Source organism: Clarias gariepinus, chromosome 6 (genome assembly GCF_024256425.1).
Source record: "Clarias gariepinus isolate MV-2021 ecotype Netherlands chromosome 6, CGAR_prim_01v2, whole genome shotgun sequence".
NCBI lineage: Eukaryota > Metazoa > Chordata > Actinopteri > Siluriformes > Clariidae > Clarias > Clarias gariepinus.
Window position 1 is genome coordinate 28,719,220 of NC_071105.1, and position 15,841 is coordinate 28,735,060.

Consider the following 15,841-nt stretch of genomic DNA (forward strand, 5'->3'; position numbering starts at 1 on the left):
TGTTCTGTGTACCACTGCATCTCTTGCAGTGAAAGTAGCACTATCCAACATGCCAACATGGCTCAATCACTGGAGCTAATGCAATAGACCGAGTCCATATATACAGTATAAGAAATGTATTACAGCACTCAATTTGTGCATGCAGGACAGAAATGCCTCCTCATGAGGATGTTTTTTTGCTCACTGAAACATTTCTGATCAGTGTTTCCAGTTTGGTTATAGTTTGTTGTTTGCGCTTCCTATACAAATCTTCTCTGTGTTCAAGGGGTGCTTCCTCACTGGTCAGCTGCTTTTTCAACAGAAGAAGGAAGAAGTTGAAATGACAGAAACATGTGCTTCTAAAAGCACAGAGTGATATACAGGAAATTATGAAATACTTATGTTGGGTATAATGAGTGCTTTCTTTGAGGTTTATCTTGTTTCATAAAATCCTTTCTGGGAATTCCTTTATTATTTTATACTTTTGTCATATCTTTTATCTGTTATTTGGAAAGTTTTCATTAAATCAAAGCCCTACAAAGGGTGATTTCTTTCATTAGAACCTGAGTTGTGAGTATTTATCCTTCCAGATGAAGCATCTAAATTTAGGCAAAAATAAATTTCACTATAAACTCTTGAGCTCCTGTGGTCCAGCTCTTCCTGAGGAACAACATCTTTACTATCTGTGTAAATTACTTAGAATCTATTTAGGTTATGGGGGAATAAACAACAGGAATTTTAAACAGGGTAGTACGGTGGCTTAGTGGTTAGCACTGTCGTTTTGCACCTTCAGGGTCCGTGTTCGATTCCCACCTGTGTACACATGGAGTTTGCATGTTCTTCCTGTGCTTGGTGGGTTTCCTCTGGGTACTCCGGTTTCCTCCCACAGTCCAAAGACATGCAGATTAGGCTAATTAGCGTTCCCAAATTGCTCGTAGTGTGTAAGTGTGTGTATGTGTGTGCTACAATGGATTGGCACCCTGTTCAGGGTGTACCCTGCCCCGTGCCCCAAGTCTCCTGAGATAGGCTCTATAGGCCCCCTGCGACCCTGTATACAGGATTAAGCGGTATAGATGATGAGTGAGTAAGGAATTTTAAATATGAAACTTTTGCATCGTACAAACTAAATAGTGACAGCTTGTATCCTTTTTACTAATGTCTAATTGTTTTAATCACTTTAGAAACACTACCAGTACCAGTGTTTTCCACCACCCATCGGCCCACACCTCCTGTATTGCTTATATTGTTTCTTATTATATTCAACAAGCCCTGTAATTAGGCTTTACGTGCACCATTTCTTCCCTTGATCTGATTTGCTGCCTCTGTCTTCACTATAAAAACACAATCAAAACATGTGATGAATAACTAAAAACACGACTGGCAGTCGATTTTTCCATTGTGTGAAATCTGTGGGACATGTAAGGAAATATAGTATTTACAACAAAAAAAAAACATTTATATAAATCAAACAATTCTGGTGAAATATTTTGCCATTTGTGCCCTTTTAACACTCTTGTGACTCACAGCAAACATGCACAAAATATCCATGAGCAATACTCCTTGCATCATAAAAAAATTAATGTTAAAACTGCAGTCAAACAATTCACATGTTCAATAGTAACACTTATCCTTGGCACACACAAGCACTTCATGGCCAATTTAACAAGGAAGGGGTATTCACTGTGATATTCTTTTCACCACCCCGAAGGATTTTTAGACAATGGCAAAGGAGCGGATTTTTTGTATTAATGACTTTGACTTATTTCCTGACTTTTCTGATGACTTCCTGACATCTTTAAAGGTAAATAAATAAGCTTCTCGCACAGCTTCTCTTCGCAGGTGCCGGCCCCTGTGGCACCTTTTACTCTTCAGCATGCTAATGTTCGCTGATAAGCTTCTCTTGCTCCTGGTCCTGTGGGGTACAACAACGATACACAAAACTACACCAAACTAAATTGCTTACGAAATTTCTATATTTCAATGTTTAATCATTTAGCAATAGCAAAATCTATATTTTGAGGTGTTTTTCATCACAGATTCAGCTTAAATAATAGTTAAACATAAAAGCATATTACGAATGGTACATTAGATTCATTAAAGCAAATGTTTGTTTAAAAACTGCAAAGGTAAAAAACTTTGTAAGCATCACAAAACACCTTTAGAATTCTTTTTGACCATAACACTTAAAAAAGGAATTTAAAGTATGAATCATTTTGTGTTTGTAATTTTTTGCCATTGAATTCTTTTTTCAAAGCAAAATTTTTTGCTTTGTTTTCAGGATGCTGCTCAGCTGTTGTCGTAGCTTCAGCATGCCAGCTTTTGAATGTTTTTTGCCGGTCATTCTCTGACAGGAATGGCAGTGCTTTGAATTGTGGATCATTTGTTGATGTGATGTAAAGTGCAGCCATTTCCCACTCTCCTGCATACTTTGTCTTAATGTCCTTATGAATGGCTTTTCTTACGAATGAAGCATCACCACAACTCTGCTCAGTGGCTTGCAAAAGAAATGCATATGGAGGAGCTATAAGAGAGTTTTGGGTTTATCTCATCCAAGATAACACTTGTTGCCACCTAGTGTTCACCACCAGCTGTTGCTCCAGAAAATGTTCAACTGCATTGTAAGAGCTAGTCCATCTTGTGAATACATCTGTTGTCAGTGTGTGCTCCAAGAAGTACAGAAACTTTAACACTCTGCGGAAGAATGCAGTTACTTGTTACGCTCGTCCTAGGAGTCACGCAATAGCTGGCACCCTTAGTGCATGTTGTTAGACTAGGTTCAAGGTATGAGTGTAGGACATGGAAAAAAAATGTCCCATTAGACAGCCACATGAGCTGCAGTGTCGGTGCACGTTCTCGTTGTCTATACTGCTAAGGCTGGAGCTTACCCTAGGTGACCTAGGGCATCAGGAGAGGTATACCCTGAACAGGGTGCCAATCCATCCCACAACACACACACTATGGGCAATTTGGGAACGCCAATTAGCATGTCTTTGGACTGTGAGAGGAAACCGGAGTACCAAGAGCACCCACCAAGCATGGGGAGAACATGCAAATTCTACGCACATCGACTTAAGACAAGAATGAATTCTGGACTCTGCAGGTGCAGGCAACACTACTAACCATTACAACCTGGCTCTTTGAATCTGAGCAAAAAAAAAAAAAAAAAAGCACTTTTTGCTCGTTTCATCAGTTACATAAACTCCCCCCAATCAATAAAACCGATGCACAAAGAGCCCAACTTTTTGCCTTCCGGTAAATGTTATTGAGGAAACTTAATTTTGCATGTTAATTTAATGATCGTTTTTAAATATTAACAAAAATACAACTAATGCTTTACAGCATTGTCAGGTTGGGTCTAGTTCAAACTCAATATCCACAACTTCCCTCAGATTGCTGTGGTCACACTTAATTAGCGGGTTGTTTTGCTAACTTTCAAACAAATAAAGCCAGAAAAAGAGCAGCAAACTATTTGCATTGAGGGTACAGCATGTTCATTGGTACTTCATATGATGAGTACAAGGCCTTTTTTTTTTCTTAACAAAGCCACAAAGTCATGGAGCAACTTTCCAGTTAGTGTTCAGGACATGAAGATGGCTTTAGAACCAATTTTTTTCCTATAATTGTTTAACACACTCAGTTTTATGACATTTTGCACATCATGTGCAGCTGATTTGCCCCAGGTACATTGGACATGTTAAATTTTTTTTCTTTTTGCCCGTGGTAGAAAAAAAATACCCTTCTTTTACCAATTTGTGAGGATTGCTGGCTTGTGATATTATTACACTTTACTTAATCAGCCGACCACCCATGAATTCCTTGAGAATAGATTTTTGCAAGACATTAGGGACCGTGGAGTCATGTGTTCTGTTCTTACAGTTTGCTTACTCTGGCTAGAAAGGATGGCAAAGGACAAATGGATTTGTATCTCAACACAAACAATACAACTTTTTTTTTTTTTTTACCTTTCCACACATCTTGGTACACATGCAGTATTTTCTCATAAACACACAGGTTTCTGCACATTGCGGTTTGCCATTTCTAACTTTTATTTAATAAAATCAAACAATGACCATACAGTGCACAACTTTTGAACTAGTACAGAAAGCAAATTTGACTCTAAGGGATCCACTGAAGTTCTTAGTCATGTGTTTGTAGATCAAAATCCTAGTTTCTTGTCCAATACACATTACTTAAACTACTCCATAATTAAGAATAACTGAATTTAGCACCAAACCAGAGAACAATGTTTCCAAAATGCCAAATTTTTACAAATGCAATAGAAGGACCACATGTTTATTCTTAAGATTGCCATTAGCCAGACTTATTGGGGGCAAAATCAAATTACTCATTTAGAAAACAAGAAAAAAAAAAACCCGAACAAAACACACCCTGGGACAATTTGCACTCATACAGTTAGAAAACTATTTTTATGTTGTCCAAACCTTGGCATGGTGTTAAAAAATTTTGACTGCCAATTAATTTCTTTAATAGGAATATTTGGCCAGAAGTCTCCAAGTGAGGATTTTGACTTCAAAATTACCGTAAACATTAAAAAGCTCACACTACCCCGAAAAATAGAAGTTTCACGCATACAGGTGGCATTCATCATTCAAGTACCAGTGTTTTCGTATATTCTTTTGGTCAAGTTAACATGAAACAATCACTTTTAGGTTTATAAAAATAAATATTTCTAAAAAAATGCTTAATAAATTACACAAACTAGCAGCAAAAAAGTGGAATCTAGTAATTTGTGCGCAAGTAGTTAAATACCCCTTTGCCAATTCCCTGGTCCCAAATTAACCCTGCCTAAATAGAGAACCCCTCCATTTTGTAAACAAGTTGCATTCTTACAGTCTTTACACAGAATATTGGAAGCTTAAGGACACACATTGAAGACGCATGTAAAACTCTTGATGTGCAATAAAATTAACTTTGTGTTAAATGTAATGGGCATAACATACAAGGGTCTAAACCTAAATAGCACCATTTGTCTCAAGTTACCATGATACTGGTCAAGTGCACCTACCACTTCAGTTCTGCCTTTTTCACCTACTTTTTTTAATGTCAAAAGGCACATGTGCTTGAGGAAATGTATTGCACTTCAGTTAAATGTAATATCATGCCTCCCCTTCTTCACACTACTTAAAGGGAGCTGAAATCACTGTCAGCTGCAATGAGTGACAGCTGATTGCATCTCCACACTATTAAACATGTCCTCAAATTAACTTGAGGGAGAGAGAGTGCATTATAATTTCTTTGGCCAAGACACCAGGAAAAAAAAGCTAGTACAAAAAAAAAAAAAAAAAAAAAGTGTATTAGCCAAACCTTTAATGCCACTAGATTTTGCTTCTCCCTGTGCAATTCCCCTTCCTGTGTACATTGTTCCCAATCACCCTTCCTCCCTCTACATCCTTCAGCGGTCTTGCCAGGAAGCAGTGCCTTTAGACCACAGATGTCAATCTGAAATTCAGTGCCACTAGGGGAAAAAGTGGAAACGAACATCTCCATAATATTCTGTGTTATGAAAAGGTAAACCTGCTTCAGAAATTTGTCAGACTATCTCCTTGACCAAAAAAACAATAACACTTGCCATGCGAATTGCTGCAGAAATGGGCCCGTCAACTCTGGCACCAGTCCTAAAATATCAACTTGAACTTCTCACTAATGCAGTAGCTAATATCCCACTGGTTTTCCAATTTCAAAAAGTACTTATTAAAAAGTATAAAACTGCCACTCCATAAAAGTCCAAGGAACAAAATGGAGAAGCTGCCCACCTCCAAAATGCTAGCCTGTGACTGAACTAGCTGCCTGAAACAAACAAGTGGTGTGCTTCCAAACACTGGCGTGAATGGAGGTACAAACTGCTCACTTCATGGTAAATGATATTACTTTGGAATGGCTTGTAAAAAAAGACGCATCCTTTTCAGATGACTACCACGTCCCTTAGAGGTAACTCTCCAGGATAGAGTGAGCAAGATTAACATTTTCATTAAGATCTTCCTTCCCTCGTGAAGCAAGGGTAAAAACCAATGTAAGGAAGGGCAGGTACATTTGTGAAATGAACCTGGTGACCCTGTCATAAATTTGATGTTCAGAACAAGGTTTTGACTCCAGAGTCAAACCTTCCTGTAGTTTGCCAAGGTTTGTGTAATCTTAATTCGTGCCTTCAAAACACAATTTCTAAAAAGAAATTAAACAAATTGTCTGTCAGCCAATTGTCAGCCACTTGTTTAAAAAGCAACAAGAAAAATATCCAAATTTATAGGCACAGTACATTGACAAACAAATGATTCTCTTTTACTACAAAGAAAACAGTGTAATGTAGTGGAGAAAAAAAAAAAAGCCAAAAACAAGTAACGTTTCCATTTTTCTTCCTTTTTGTCTTTGCACAGAAAGCAAGTTTTAAGACAGGTTCCTCCTATGGCCAAGGTCTCCTATCTCCTAGAGCAGGTAATGCATTATTCCAGGATGTGGTCAGAGAATCACAGGAGTTAAGGTACTGTATAGTTCTTGAATGCTACACAGGGTTTATAGCCTGGCTTAATTACATGTGGTTTCCATTCAGTGAGTTCGGTGTGGGGCCCACTGTTCATGGCGAGTGGAAAGGTGCATGTTGGTTTAAGAAGTTAGTTTCCCCACCAGTCCACCTGAGAGTAGTTTCCTCCATAGCCATCACTGTTGTAGAAATTTCCAAATCCCCCTGTAGGCACAGAGTTCTAGATTACGAGCAACCAAGCAAAAATTGAATACTAAAATGGCACACTCAAAACTGAGGAGGAAAATTATAATAATGTGGTGAACATCAACTTAAGAACCATTGCTCCTTCCCCATGTAGGGAGTAAAACTAACCCTTGGCGCCACCAAATGCACGGTTACCACCATGGCCACCAGCACTACGAGTGCCCCGACTCCCAAATCCTCCGCTAGTGGTGCTGCTGCTGCTAGTTTGCCGGTAATCCCTGGCTCCAAACCCTCCAGAAAACCTAAGAAAATTAAATATGCTTAAGCAAAACATGACCAATCTTTTCACAGACCAAGTGTTACATAAAATGAGATCAGTCACTCCATTTTTTAGTCAAATTACCAAAGATTAGCCACAGAAAGCAGAAACATGTTACCTCTTTGAACGGCCACGGCTGCTACCCTTGTGCTGGTGCTCATAAGCCAGGCTTTCCAGCCAGGATGGGACTTCCTGTTTGGCCTCCACCAGGATGTCGAGGAGGTCTTTTGTAATGTTGCTATTCTTGTCATTAAAGAATGAGGTTGCAAGACCTATGGATTTGGGGGGGTGGAGTTTTAGAGCCTAACAATTCTTACTTTGGAAAATGGCGCATTTCATTAAAATTAAGTAAACTGACTTTACACCAAAACAGCCAAATAAGCCATTACCAAGATTTCCAACACGGCCTGTACGACCTATGCGATGAACATACTCCTCAATGTCACTGGGCAGGTCGAAGTTGATGACATGTTTCACATTGGAGATGTCTAGACCCCGTGCAGCTACCTGCAAGACAAAGGAAATTGCTCAGAAATGGAGAATACACTTTAATTGCAGAACCAAGAAAATACATACAATAAAGTAAAAAGAAACAGCATACAGCAGTGGCAACCAGGATTGGGCATCTCCCAGAACGGAACTGAAGAAGAGCCTCTTCCCGGTCTCTCTGTGAACGGTCACCATGAATACTTGTGCAGGCGTAGCCCTCACGGTACAGAAAGTCCTCCAGTGCATCAGCACCTTTCTTGGTTTCCACAAACACCAGTGTCAAAGAGTCTTTACCTGCAGTTGAAGAGAGAATTGTTCCAATTGTGATCATGATCATAGCAACTGTTAAGTGCAACTGTAATTGGAGGATGTTGGCACAAAGCAGTATATTAAATGGAATGCAATGTGTAACAACCTATAAATGATCAAACGTTTCAACTAATCAAAAGCTCGGATATAATGTAGGAAGTAGTAACAAAACAGATCAAATCTTGGCCCCATAAACAAAGCAACTACTCTCCCAACAACAACATGTACATGTTTACACTGAATAAAAAATAAATAAATAAAAACATGCAAAGTGTAACAAAACCATACAAACATTTGAGCAAATGTAATTGGTGGACAAAGGAAAAAAAAAAAAAAGGCATGGTAATGAGACTTGTAGTGGGAGTGAGGGTGGGGCAGGTAATTAAGACTCTACTTACCAGGTTTCTCACCGTTTTCCCAAGTACTGTCCTGAACCTCGCCCGGTATGACTTTGAATAAAACCAGATCTGCTGATAAGTTTTACATATGCCTACAATCCTAAACAGTTTTTTAAATTAACACTGATTAAGTGCTTGGGAAAAATAATGAAATGCTATCATTTAGTCTGTTTAGTTTAAACTACCTTGTATGTGCGCACACATCTTTTGGCTTTTCTTTGAAACAGAGGCTAGCCTCTGCTCCCCACAGGCATAAATGCACATTGGGTGACCTTTAGCCGATTACCAGTTTAATGGTATACAATTGATAAATGTTAATCAATGTTATGTTACATACACCAGCCACAGCATTATGACTACCCAAACATTGAGAAGGTCCTTTTTTGCAGAAAAAAAAAAAAAACCTGACCAATCAAGGCATGGATTCATGGATTCTACTAGACGTCTGAAGGCATGCTATGGTATCCGACACTAAGCAGTCAGTAGCAGATCCTTTAAGCAAGTTGCTAAATGTGGCCTAGGATCTGAATCGTTCCCAGCACTTCTCAAAAGATGCCTGACCTGATTGAATCACCCGTCAACACCTTGAACTCACTGTGATCCTTCAACCATTCTTGAAACATTTTTGCAGTGTGGTAAGGCACATAAGCCCAATGACTGCATTTCCATTAAGGGGTGTACATGGTCAGGAACAAGGTTTAGAAAGGTGTGATATCTACAGGGATAACGGGGCCCCCAAGTTTCCCAGCAGAACATTCCCCGAAGCACCAGGTTGCCTCTGCCAGCTTGCCTTCTTCCCATAGTGCATCCTGGTGCTGCCATGTCTTCCATAGTTAAGAGAAGCATCCCCAGCCAAGCCATATAACGTAAAAGACATGATTCACAAGACCAGGCCACCTTCTTCCACTGCTCCATGGCCCAGCTGTGACGCTCACACACCCATTAAAGATGTTTGTGTGACATGGGTCACCATAGGTACTCTGAGCATTCTACAGCTATGCAGCCCTACACGCAACAGACAGCAGCATCATATGTTTGACACCTTTTCTATTAAAAAAAAAAAAAAAGCATCTGGTTTAGCAATTTGAGCTGAATTTGATTCCTTTAGATTGGACTACATGGGTGAGTTTTGCCTTTGCTCTGATGTGTTGCTCATCCAGCCATCTCAACTGAGCAAAGTTTTAGCCTTAGCATTTTTTTTCCTGCCTTAACACATCAGCTTCACGCACAAGTGTTAATTTGCTGCCTAATATAGCCCACCCACTCCTAGATACAATTGGAACGAGAATGTTAACCTCACCCATCAGGGGTCATAATGTTATGGCCGTTTGGTGTAGTGCAGTATCGCAGATTCTTTTTTTATATGGGACAAAAACAGATGCCGAGCACTTTTCTTATTTTAGTGACCAGTCAAATTTAATATAAAGAATTGTATAGTTAAAATACTTCAATCACCTGTGGCATTCAGAAGATCAAGCAAGAAGGATCTTTTATCATTTTCCTCAACCCAAACCACTTTTTGGGTAATGTTCTCAGATGTGGAGCCCACACGGCCCACAGCTAAGAAGATGTAATCTTCCAGGAAGTCACGGGCCAATATCTAAACAAAAAGCTAGTATTGGTCAATTCCAAAAAGGCTATTTTAAGTCTTACCAAGCATCACTTAAATGTATTATAAATTTTAAAAAGATAAAAGCAAAAAACAAATCTTAACCCAACACAAGGGACAATGTGGAAGTCTGAGGAATCATAATCTATATACACTAACATGTATTAACTACATGGACCAACATCTACCTGAATCTCCTTAGGAAAGGTGGCACTAAACATCATAGTTTGGCGCAATCCTTTAGGAGGCATAGTGTCTTGCTCCACAATACGACGGATTTGTGGTTCAAAACCCATATCCAACATCCTGTCAGCTTCATCCAGGACCAAGTAGCTGCAAAAAAAAAAAAAATAATAAAAAAACCACACACACACCTCAGGGTAAGAGCATGTTTTTCTTTGTTTAACAATAAATTACAAATTCAGATTTCTCAACCCAAGCATGTATTCAGTAAAAAAAAAAAAAAAAAAAAAAAAAAAAAAGGGGGGTACAGCATGGCACACGGTGACCTACTCACTTGCAGAAATCCAAACCAATCTTGCCCCTCTCCATCATATCCACAAGACGACCAGGTGTGGCAACTAGCAGGTGGCAGCCCCTCTCCAGGTCACGAATCTGCTGGCCAATGTCAGCTCCTCCATATACTACACATGGGCGTACCCGAGAACGATACGCAAACTATCGAGAAGTCAGAGAAAAGGGATTTAGAATTGGTTTGTCAAACAAATTTTGTTCAGTGATCTGAATTTTCAAAGTTACCTTTCTAGCCTCATCATAGATCTGAAGAGCCAATTCCCTAGTTGGAGCCAAAACCAGAGAAAGGGGGTACTGCTTACGGCGTCCATATCTACCGTTTTCCTAGAACAGTGAAGTCAACTTGACAAATTAATAACTGCAACAAATGACACATAACCCTAAAAGGCAATCAAGCACATGCTTTAAACTCACCTGGACATTGTTCTTTGTAGCCTGTAAAGCCTCTCCTGGTCCATCTGTGTATATTTGACTCAGCACTGGCAGTAAGAATGCTGCAGTCTTACCAGAACCTTAGTGGAAAGAAAAACAAAACGGTCATGAAGTACACAACTTTCACACAAACAACTCTGCTTTGATCACATTAACTTGGCCTCTTACCCGTCTGTGCACACGCCATGAGGTCTCTCTTGGATTTGATAATTGGAATGGCGTGTTTCTGGACTGGAGTGGGGCGAGAGTAGCGACTAAGGGTGATGTTCCCCATAATAATCTCACCCATATCTAGGTCCTGAAACTGCATCACAAAAGCTGTGTCAAAATTCGCATCACAGACAACACAAACCACTAAAAGCAAAGTTAGTCCTAAAGTTAAGGCAAGGAAAATGGTGAAAATTGGCTCAAATTACTCACACTCTCAATATGCTGAGGGGAGTTGTGGCCAGTGGCTTCAACAGGAATGTCATCATATTTCTCAAAGTTTATCCCAGTGTTGCTTCCAGAAAATAGCTCACTATGAGAATTAAAGAGCAGTCAATGCCATGTGCAGAAAAACTTGAGATTCGTGCATTAAAAATTTAGGTTTCCTTGTACTATCTTGAGCCTAAAGTAAAATTTAAGATAAAAATTAGATAGTTATTTTCATCTTAGGTTTTATAGGCCTATTTACACCAAACCTGGGTGTGAACTAACCTGACATTTTGCAACAGAGTTGTTGAATTTTTAGTTTGTTCACTTACTGTTCCAGCCTTTCATTGGGAGTGAGGGGTTTGGACCAGTCCTCTTCATCTCTGGAATCATCAACCCACCGACTATTTCCACCACCCCCGAAACCTCCACGCTCATACCTACGAATGTCAGTTAAGAGTTTAAGAAACTCTATGGGGCGCCATTCAAAACTGTGAAGCACCATTAAAACAGCAGGAACAATTCTAAACAAAAGCTCCAAGAAAACACCTTACCTTCCCCTGGAAGATCCACGATCATTGTAGAAGGTGGATTTGTTCCTGTCAGAACGCCCACCGAAGCTATTATAGGCATTATCCTTTGGTGCATTCCATGCTCCGCCATCTTTGTTGTCATAGCCAAAGCCTATCACCAAAATATTCAGAATATTAAAATACACACCAAATAGTTAAAATGTAGTCAATTACTCCAGTATACACCCCACTGTTACAATAAAATTAATAAGCGGTGTCTTTTATTCACCTGTGTTTTGCACTGGTTGGGTGACATAGGAGCCATTGCCCCTGCTTCTGTAACCACCTCCTCTGCCTCCACGGTCATTACGCACAGGCCCACGATTACCAAAATTGCTGCTCCCATTCATGTAGTTGTCACGGCCATCATGGTAGCCATTTACAAATCCATTGCTTCGTCCAGCATCCCATCCACCTGGAGCGTCTTGAAGAAAGAATAATTTACAATGCATCATTTATGTAAAAATGTCTTTAGGGGAAAAAGGGTGGGGGACCACAAACACCCTCTATGCTACGTTATGGGTAAGGTCAAGTTTCTGCCATAAAAGTCTGAAATAGAATAACAGTTCCTCTAAAATGCCACAGGTGGTGTGCTCTAATCTATTCGCACATTGGTACGCAGCACAGCATCGTATATGGTAGGGGTAATCAGTTTTCCAAACAAACCTGGCAAATAAAAAAATAAATAAATAAATAAATAAACACTTACTAAAATGTGATAAATACAAATCGAATTGGCACCTAGATAGAGAATGTATGCTGTAAGTCCCTGATAATTCCCACCCCAGTTGTTTGAATGTTCCTTATTTGCAACCGTCAATGTATAAAATGCAAACAATTCCTAGTTAACATACATTGAAAAGCTGCTCATTGAAACATGAGGTTTTCCCTTTTAGATTCCAATAGTACCAACAGAACCACCTGCTATTGATACTTGGTTGCCATTACCTACAAATTTTAGGAAAAGGGATCACTTGCCCACTACGCAAGGCCATAAACGTACACAAGACAATCTTGACCACAGCCACTACACAATGAGAAAAATTACTTACCACTCTTGGAAGCCTCCTTGTTCCTTAAATGAGGTGGAATGTAACGCCCTAGTGATGGACACCTTTTGTTAGTTTGACAATTTTACATAAATTCACACAAAATACTCACTGCTTAATAGTGAAAATGCTCAGGTTTTATTGTTGTATTAAATAGCAACTCTCCCTGACTAATACATAAAATGCTAAAATATGCTAAACTACAAGTTATCTTTGCTCTTTCTTTTGGACTTACAACCATTTTTTTTCTGCAATAATTCCACAAGTTCCAAACCATTGTTACACTTGCTAAACTGTTTTGAACAAATACATTCTAGTTGTTTCTAGTGGTTTCATTACCACCACCTCCACAAACTGTGGGCCGGAAGAAAAGAACCTTACAGAAATGCATTTGCCCAATCACCTCAAGGATCTTACGGCCTGTGGACCAGAAGTCCTAAGGGGCAAAACTGGCTGCGCTCCCATGGGGGAGGGGTGGCACACAGTGACAAGACAACCATGGCCATCTGTGAGTTAACATGGGAAAGGAGACATTTAATATTGTAGGGAATGACTACAAACCAATAGCCAGAAAAATACTCACTGCCAGTGCCTCCTCCTTGAACATCAGATTTCAAGTCTAGGGCAGCAATCTAAAAGCAGAAAAACAGCAATAAGAGACATAATTGTAACCATTTATTTCACAAATGTGAATAGCAAACATTAAAGTTAGATTTTGTGTTCTAAGGAAATTTTTAAATATTAGTAGGATTCAAATTTAAATAAACTGGCAATATAAACAATTAAAATATTTCTGCTGTAAAAATTAATTCAGTCAATCATCCAAAGCAAACCACTTAAAGCATAATCATGCCTCAAAATGCATAACCATTTACCATTGTACATGGCTATTGACTACACTACCCAGCTTTCCTATAAAAGTCAGTGTTGTAATTCTACATAACATGCCCATGAACTAGCCAAACATTTTAAACCTCAAATAGAATGCATCCGGTCTCCAGTAAACATCCAGTTGCACCACTACATGTTTTTGCCGTTTCTGCAATATACGCCAAATCACATGCCAAACAAAAAAACAGGCTCCTTTTCTTCGGGTTAGTCTGCATCACCGCACAATGTCATGATTTTCCAATAAGATGTTTAATCACTTGCACCACTGACAATGTTCAAATGTTACGGTAGTCCTATTACAAATCTGGGAGTTTATAAATTTCTATTGTGCATTGGATGGTGTTTGTCCCCCCAAAACTGGAAACATGCATAAAAGGGGATTCTCAGTGGACTAATCACTTCGACAGCCCAAATAGCCAACTGACTTTGCCCCAGATTATTTGGATAATTTTAAAAATATTTAACTGCTATGAATACAGCTACCCAAAATATTGGGGGAAAAAGGCAACCATAAAGGACCCTGATCTTATGTTGTTCATTACTCAATTCTAATTGGCAGTGTTGGAACATCAATGAGAGGAACACTCGCAGGGAGGAGGGCGGTGGGAGGGCTTGGTTTGATCACTAATAGCGTTCTGTTCCCTTCCAGGACAATGCACAACCCCATTCTGCACACTGCACCAAGTGCACATTACAGAAACTTGGCTAGTAGTTATTGCCACATCCCCCGTGCAGTCCTAAGCTTGCACAAAGTGGCTCTGAATATGTGCCAATTAATGGAATTCCTGGGAGGCCAGCGTTTTAGACATGAAGCATGCCGTTTGATCATGGCTCTTACTGAAGCTTTTACCGTGATAGTATCCAAGCACTAGTGTAACACTGGGATAAGCGCATTGGTAAAGCAAGGGATCATAGCGAGACATAAAAAGGTTTTTTTATTTTAAACACACTTAGAACTGTTATTCAGAGCAATCAGAAGTCCGGGTTTGACTTGAACACTCTTCGCATTTATATAACACTTGCGGAAACCTTGTGTCAGCACTTTCTAACACTTTAGCCACTGCAAGTGTAAGTTTTAACTATACAACGTTTATAATACAAATATAATACATGAACTAGTTGAACTAAACGGGTGTCGCCATTAACCTCATCTTTGACTTACATCAAGTATAAGTGCGCGGTTAATGCGCAACGTGCCACGTTACCTGAAGCTAGCTATGCTAGCGGCTCCTTGTGACGCCACCGCGTCAGTCAGAACCGGCTTAGATAATTTACAAAAATAGAATTATACAAGGAGGAAAATATTCGATTTTATTTCCCCATAATTGTTAAACAAACATGAGGTGTCGCGAAAACAATTGGTAACTGTAGGGATAATAAGCGGCCTGCTGAACTATGCGGCTCCGCCGCCATCATCAGCATTAGCGCTACCTCCGTCTACACACTCAGCCTCCATTTTAGCCAGCAAATTAAGACACGCAGTTAGAGATGGCCCAGTTAGCATGAGCTAACTGACACAAGCAACGTTAACTTCCCTTCCAACTTCACCGAATATATGTTGTAAAATAGACAAAAAAAACAATGATTCGGTCTTACCTGCTGTTCTAGACCGTGTGCATTCTCAACGGCCACATGACTCATAACTAAAGAGTGTTGAAGATAGGTTTCTTTGAGAAAGGGTTCCTTTGTTTGCCGGTATATCTTCTGCCCTCTTTGTGCGCTTTTATCGACACGTTTTTTGGATCGACTTTGGAAAATAATCTATTTACTTGATCAAAAATATATTGAGAAAAAAAATACAATAACAAATACTATACTTTTATTACTATTTTTCTATATAAAACTACGGTTGCTTCGTCTCGACCGGATCTTGACTCGACCTAAGCCTTTCAGCTAGCCTGCGTCGGTGATGAAATGAAGCCGGAGGCGAAAGCTGGCGATTTTATTGGCCAAGGTATTATTACGTCATTGTGTTCTAATCTCGCGACATCCTGCGTAGACAGTATAGTGACGTGTTTTGCGTTTGTTGAAATACTGAACTACTACAGCTACCATGGTTTGCCAGGTCTGCTTAAACTGTATATCTTCTAGTTATTTTTGTTGTTAATTGTGAACTGTTAACTGTATATTTAAAGTTTCTATTTTCTATTCTATTTTGTGTTAT

The 15,841-nt window shown here is 39.4% G+C and overlaps 1 protein-coding gene across 3 annotated transcripts; it reads right to left on the bottom strand.

The window, feature by feature from the left end:
- Positions 1-4,001: 4,001 nt before the first annotated feature.
- ddx3xb (DEAD-box helicase 3 X-linked b) lies at positions 4,002-15,576 on the bottom strand. Of its 3 annotated transcripts, none has more exons than XM_053499571.1 (19): positions 15,274-15,576; positions 13,370-13,418; positions 12,790-12,837; positions 11,967-12,161; positions 11,720-11,849; positions 11,498-11,605; positions 11,172-11,271; positions 10,920-11,055; positions 10,734-10,831; positions 10,545-10,643; positions 10,303-10,463; positions 9,974-10,118; positions 9,632-9,776; positions 8,177-8,227; positions 7,582-7,763; positions 7,370-7,487; positions 7,099-7,252; positions 6,830-6,963; positions 4,002-6,679 (listed from the first exon to the last, which is right to left on the bottom strand). In XM_053499571.1, exons 1-19 carry the CDS (start codon positions 15,316-15,318, stop codon positions 6,606-6,608), a joined length of 2,172 nt encoding a protein of 723 aa, XP_053355546.1. In that variant the 5' UTR covers positions 15,319-15,576; the 3' UTR covers positions 4,002-6,605. The 3 variants fall into 3 exon arrangements, with proteins under 3 accessions (XP_053355546.1, XP_053355545.1, XP_053355547.1); XM_053499570.1 differs by having other exon boundaries at positions 8,177-8,245; XM_053499572.1 differs by lacking the exon at positions 8,177-8,227.
- Between the last annotated feature and the right edge of the window lie 265 nt (positions 15,577-15,841).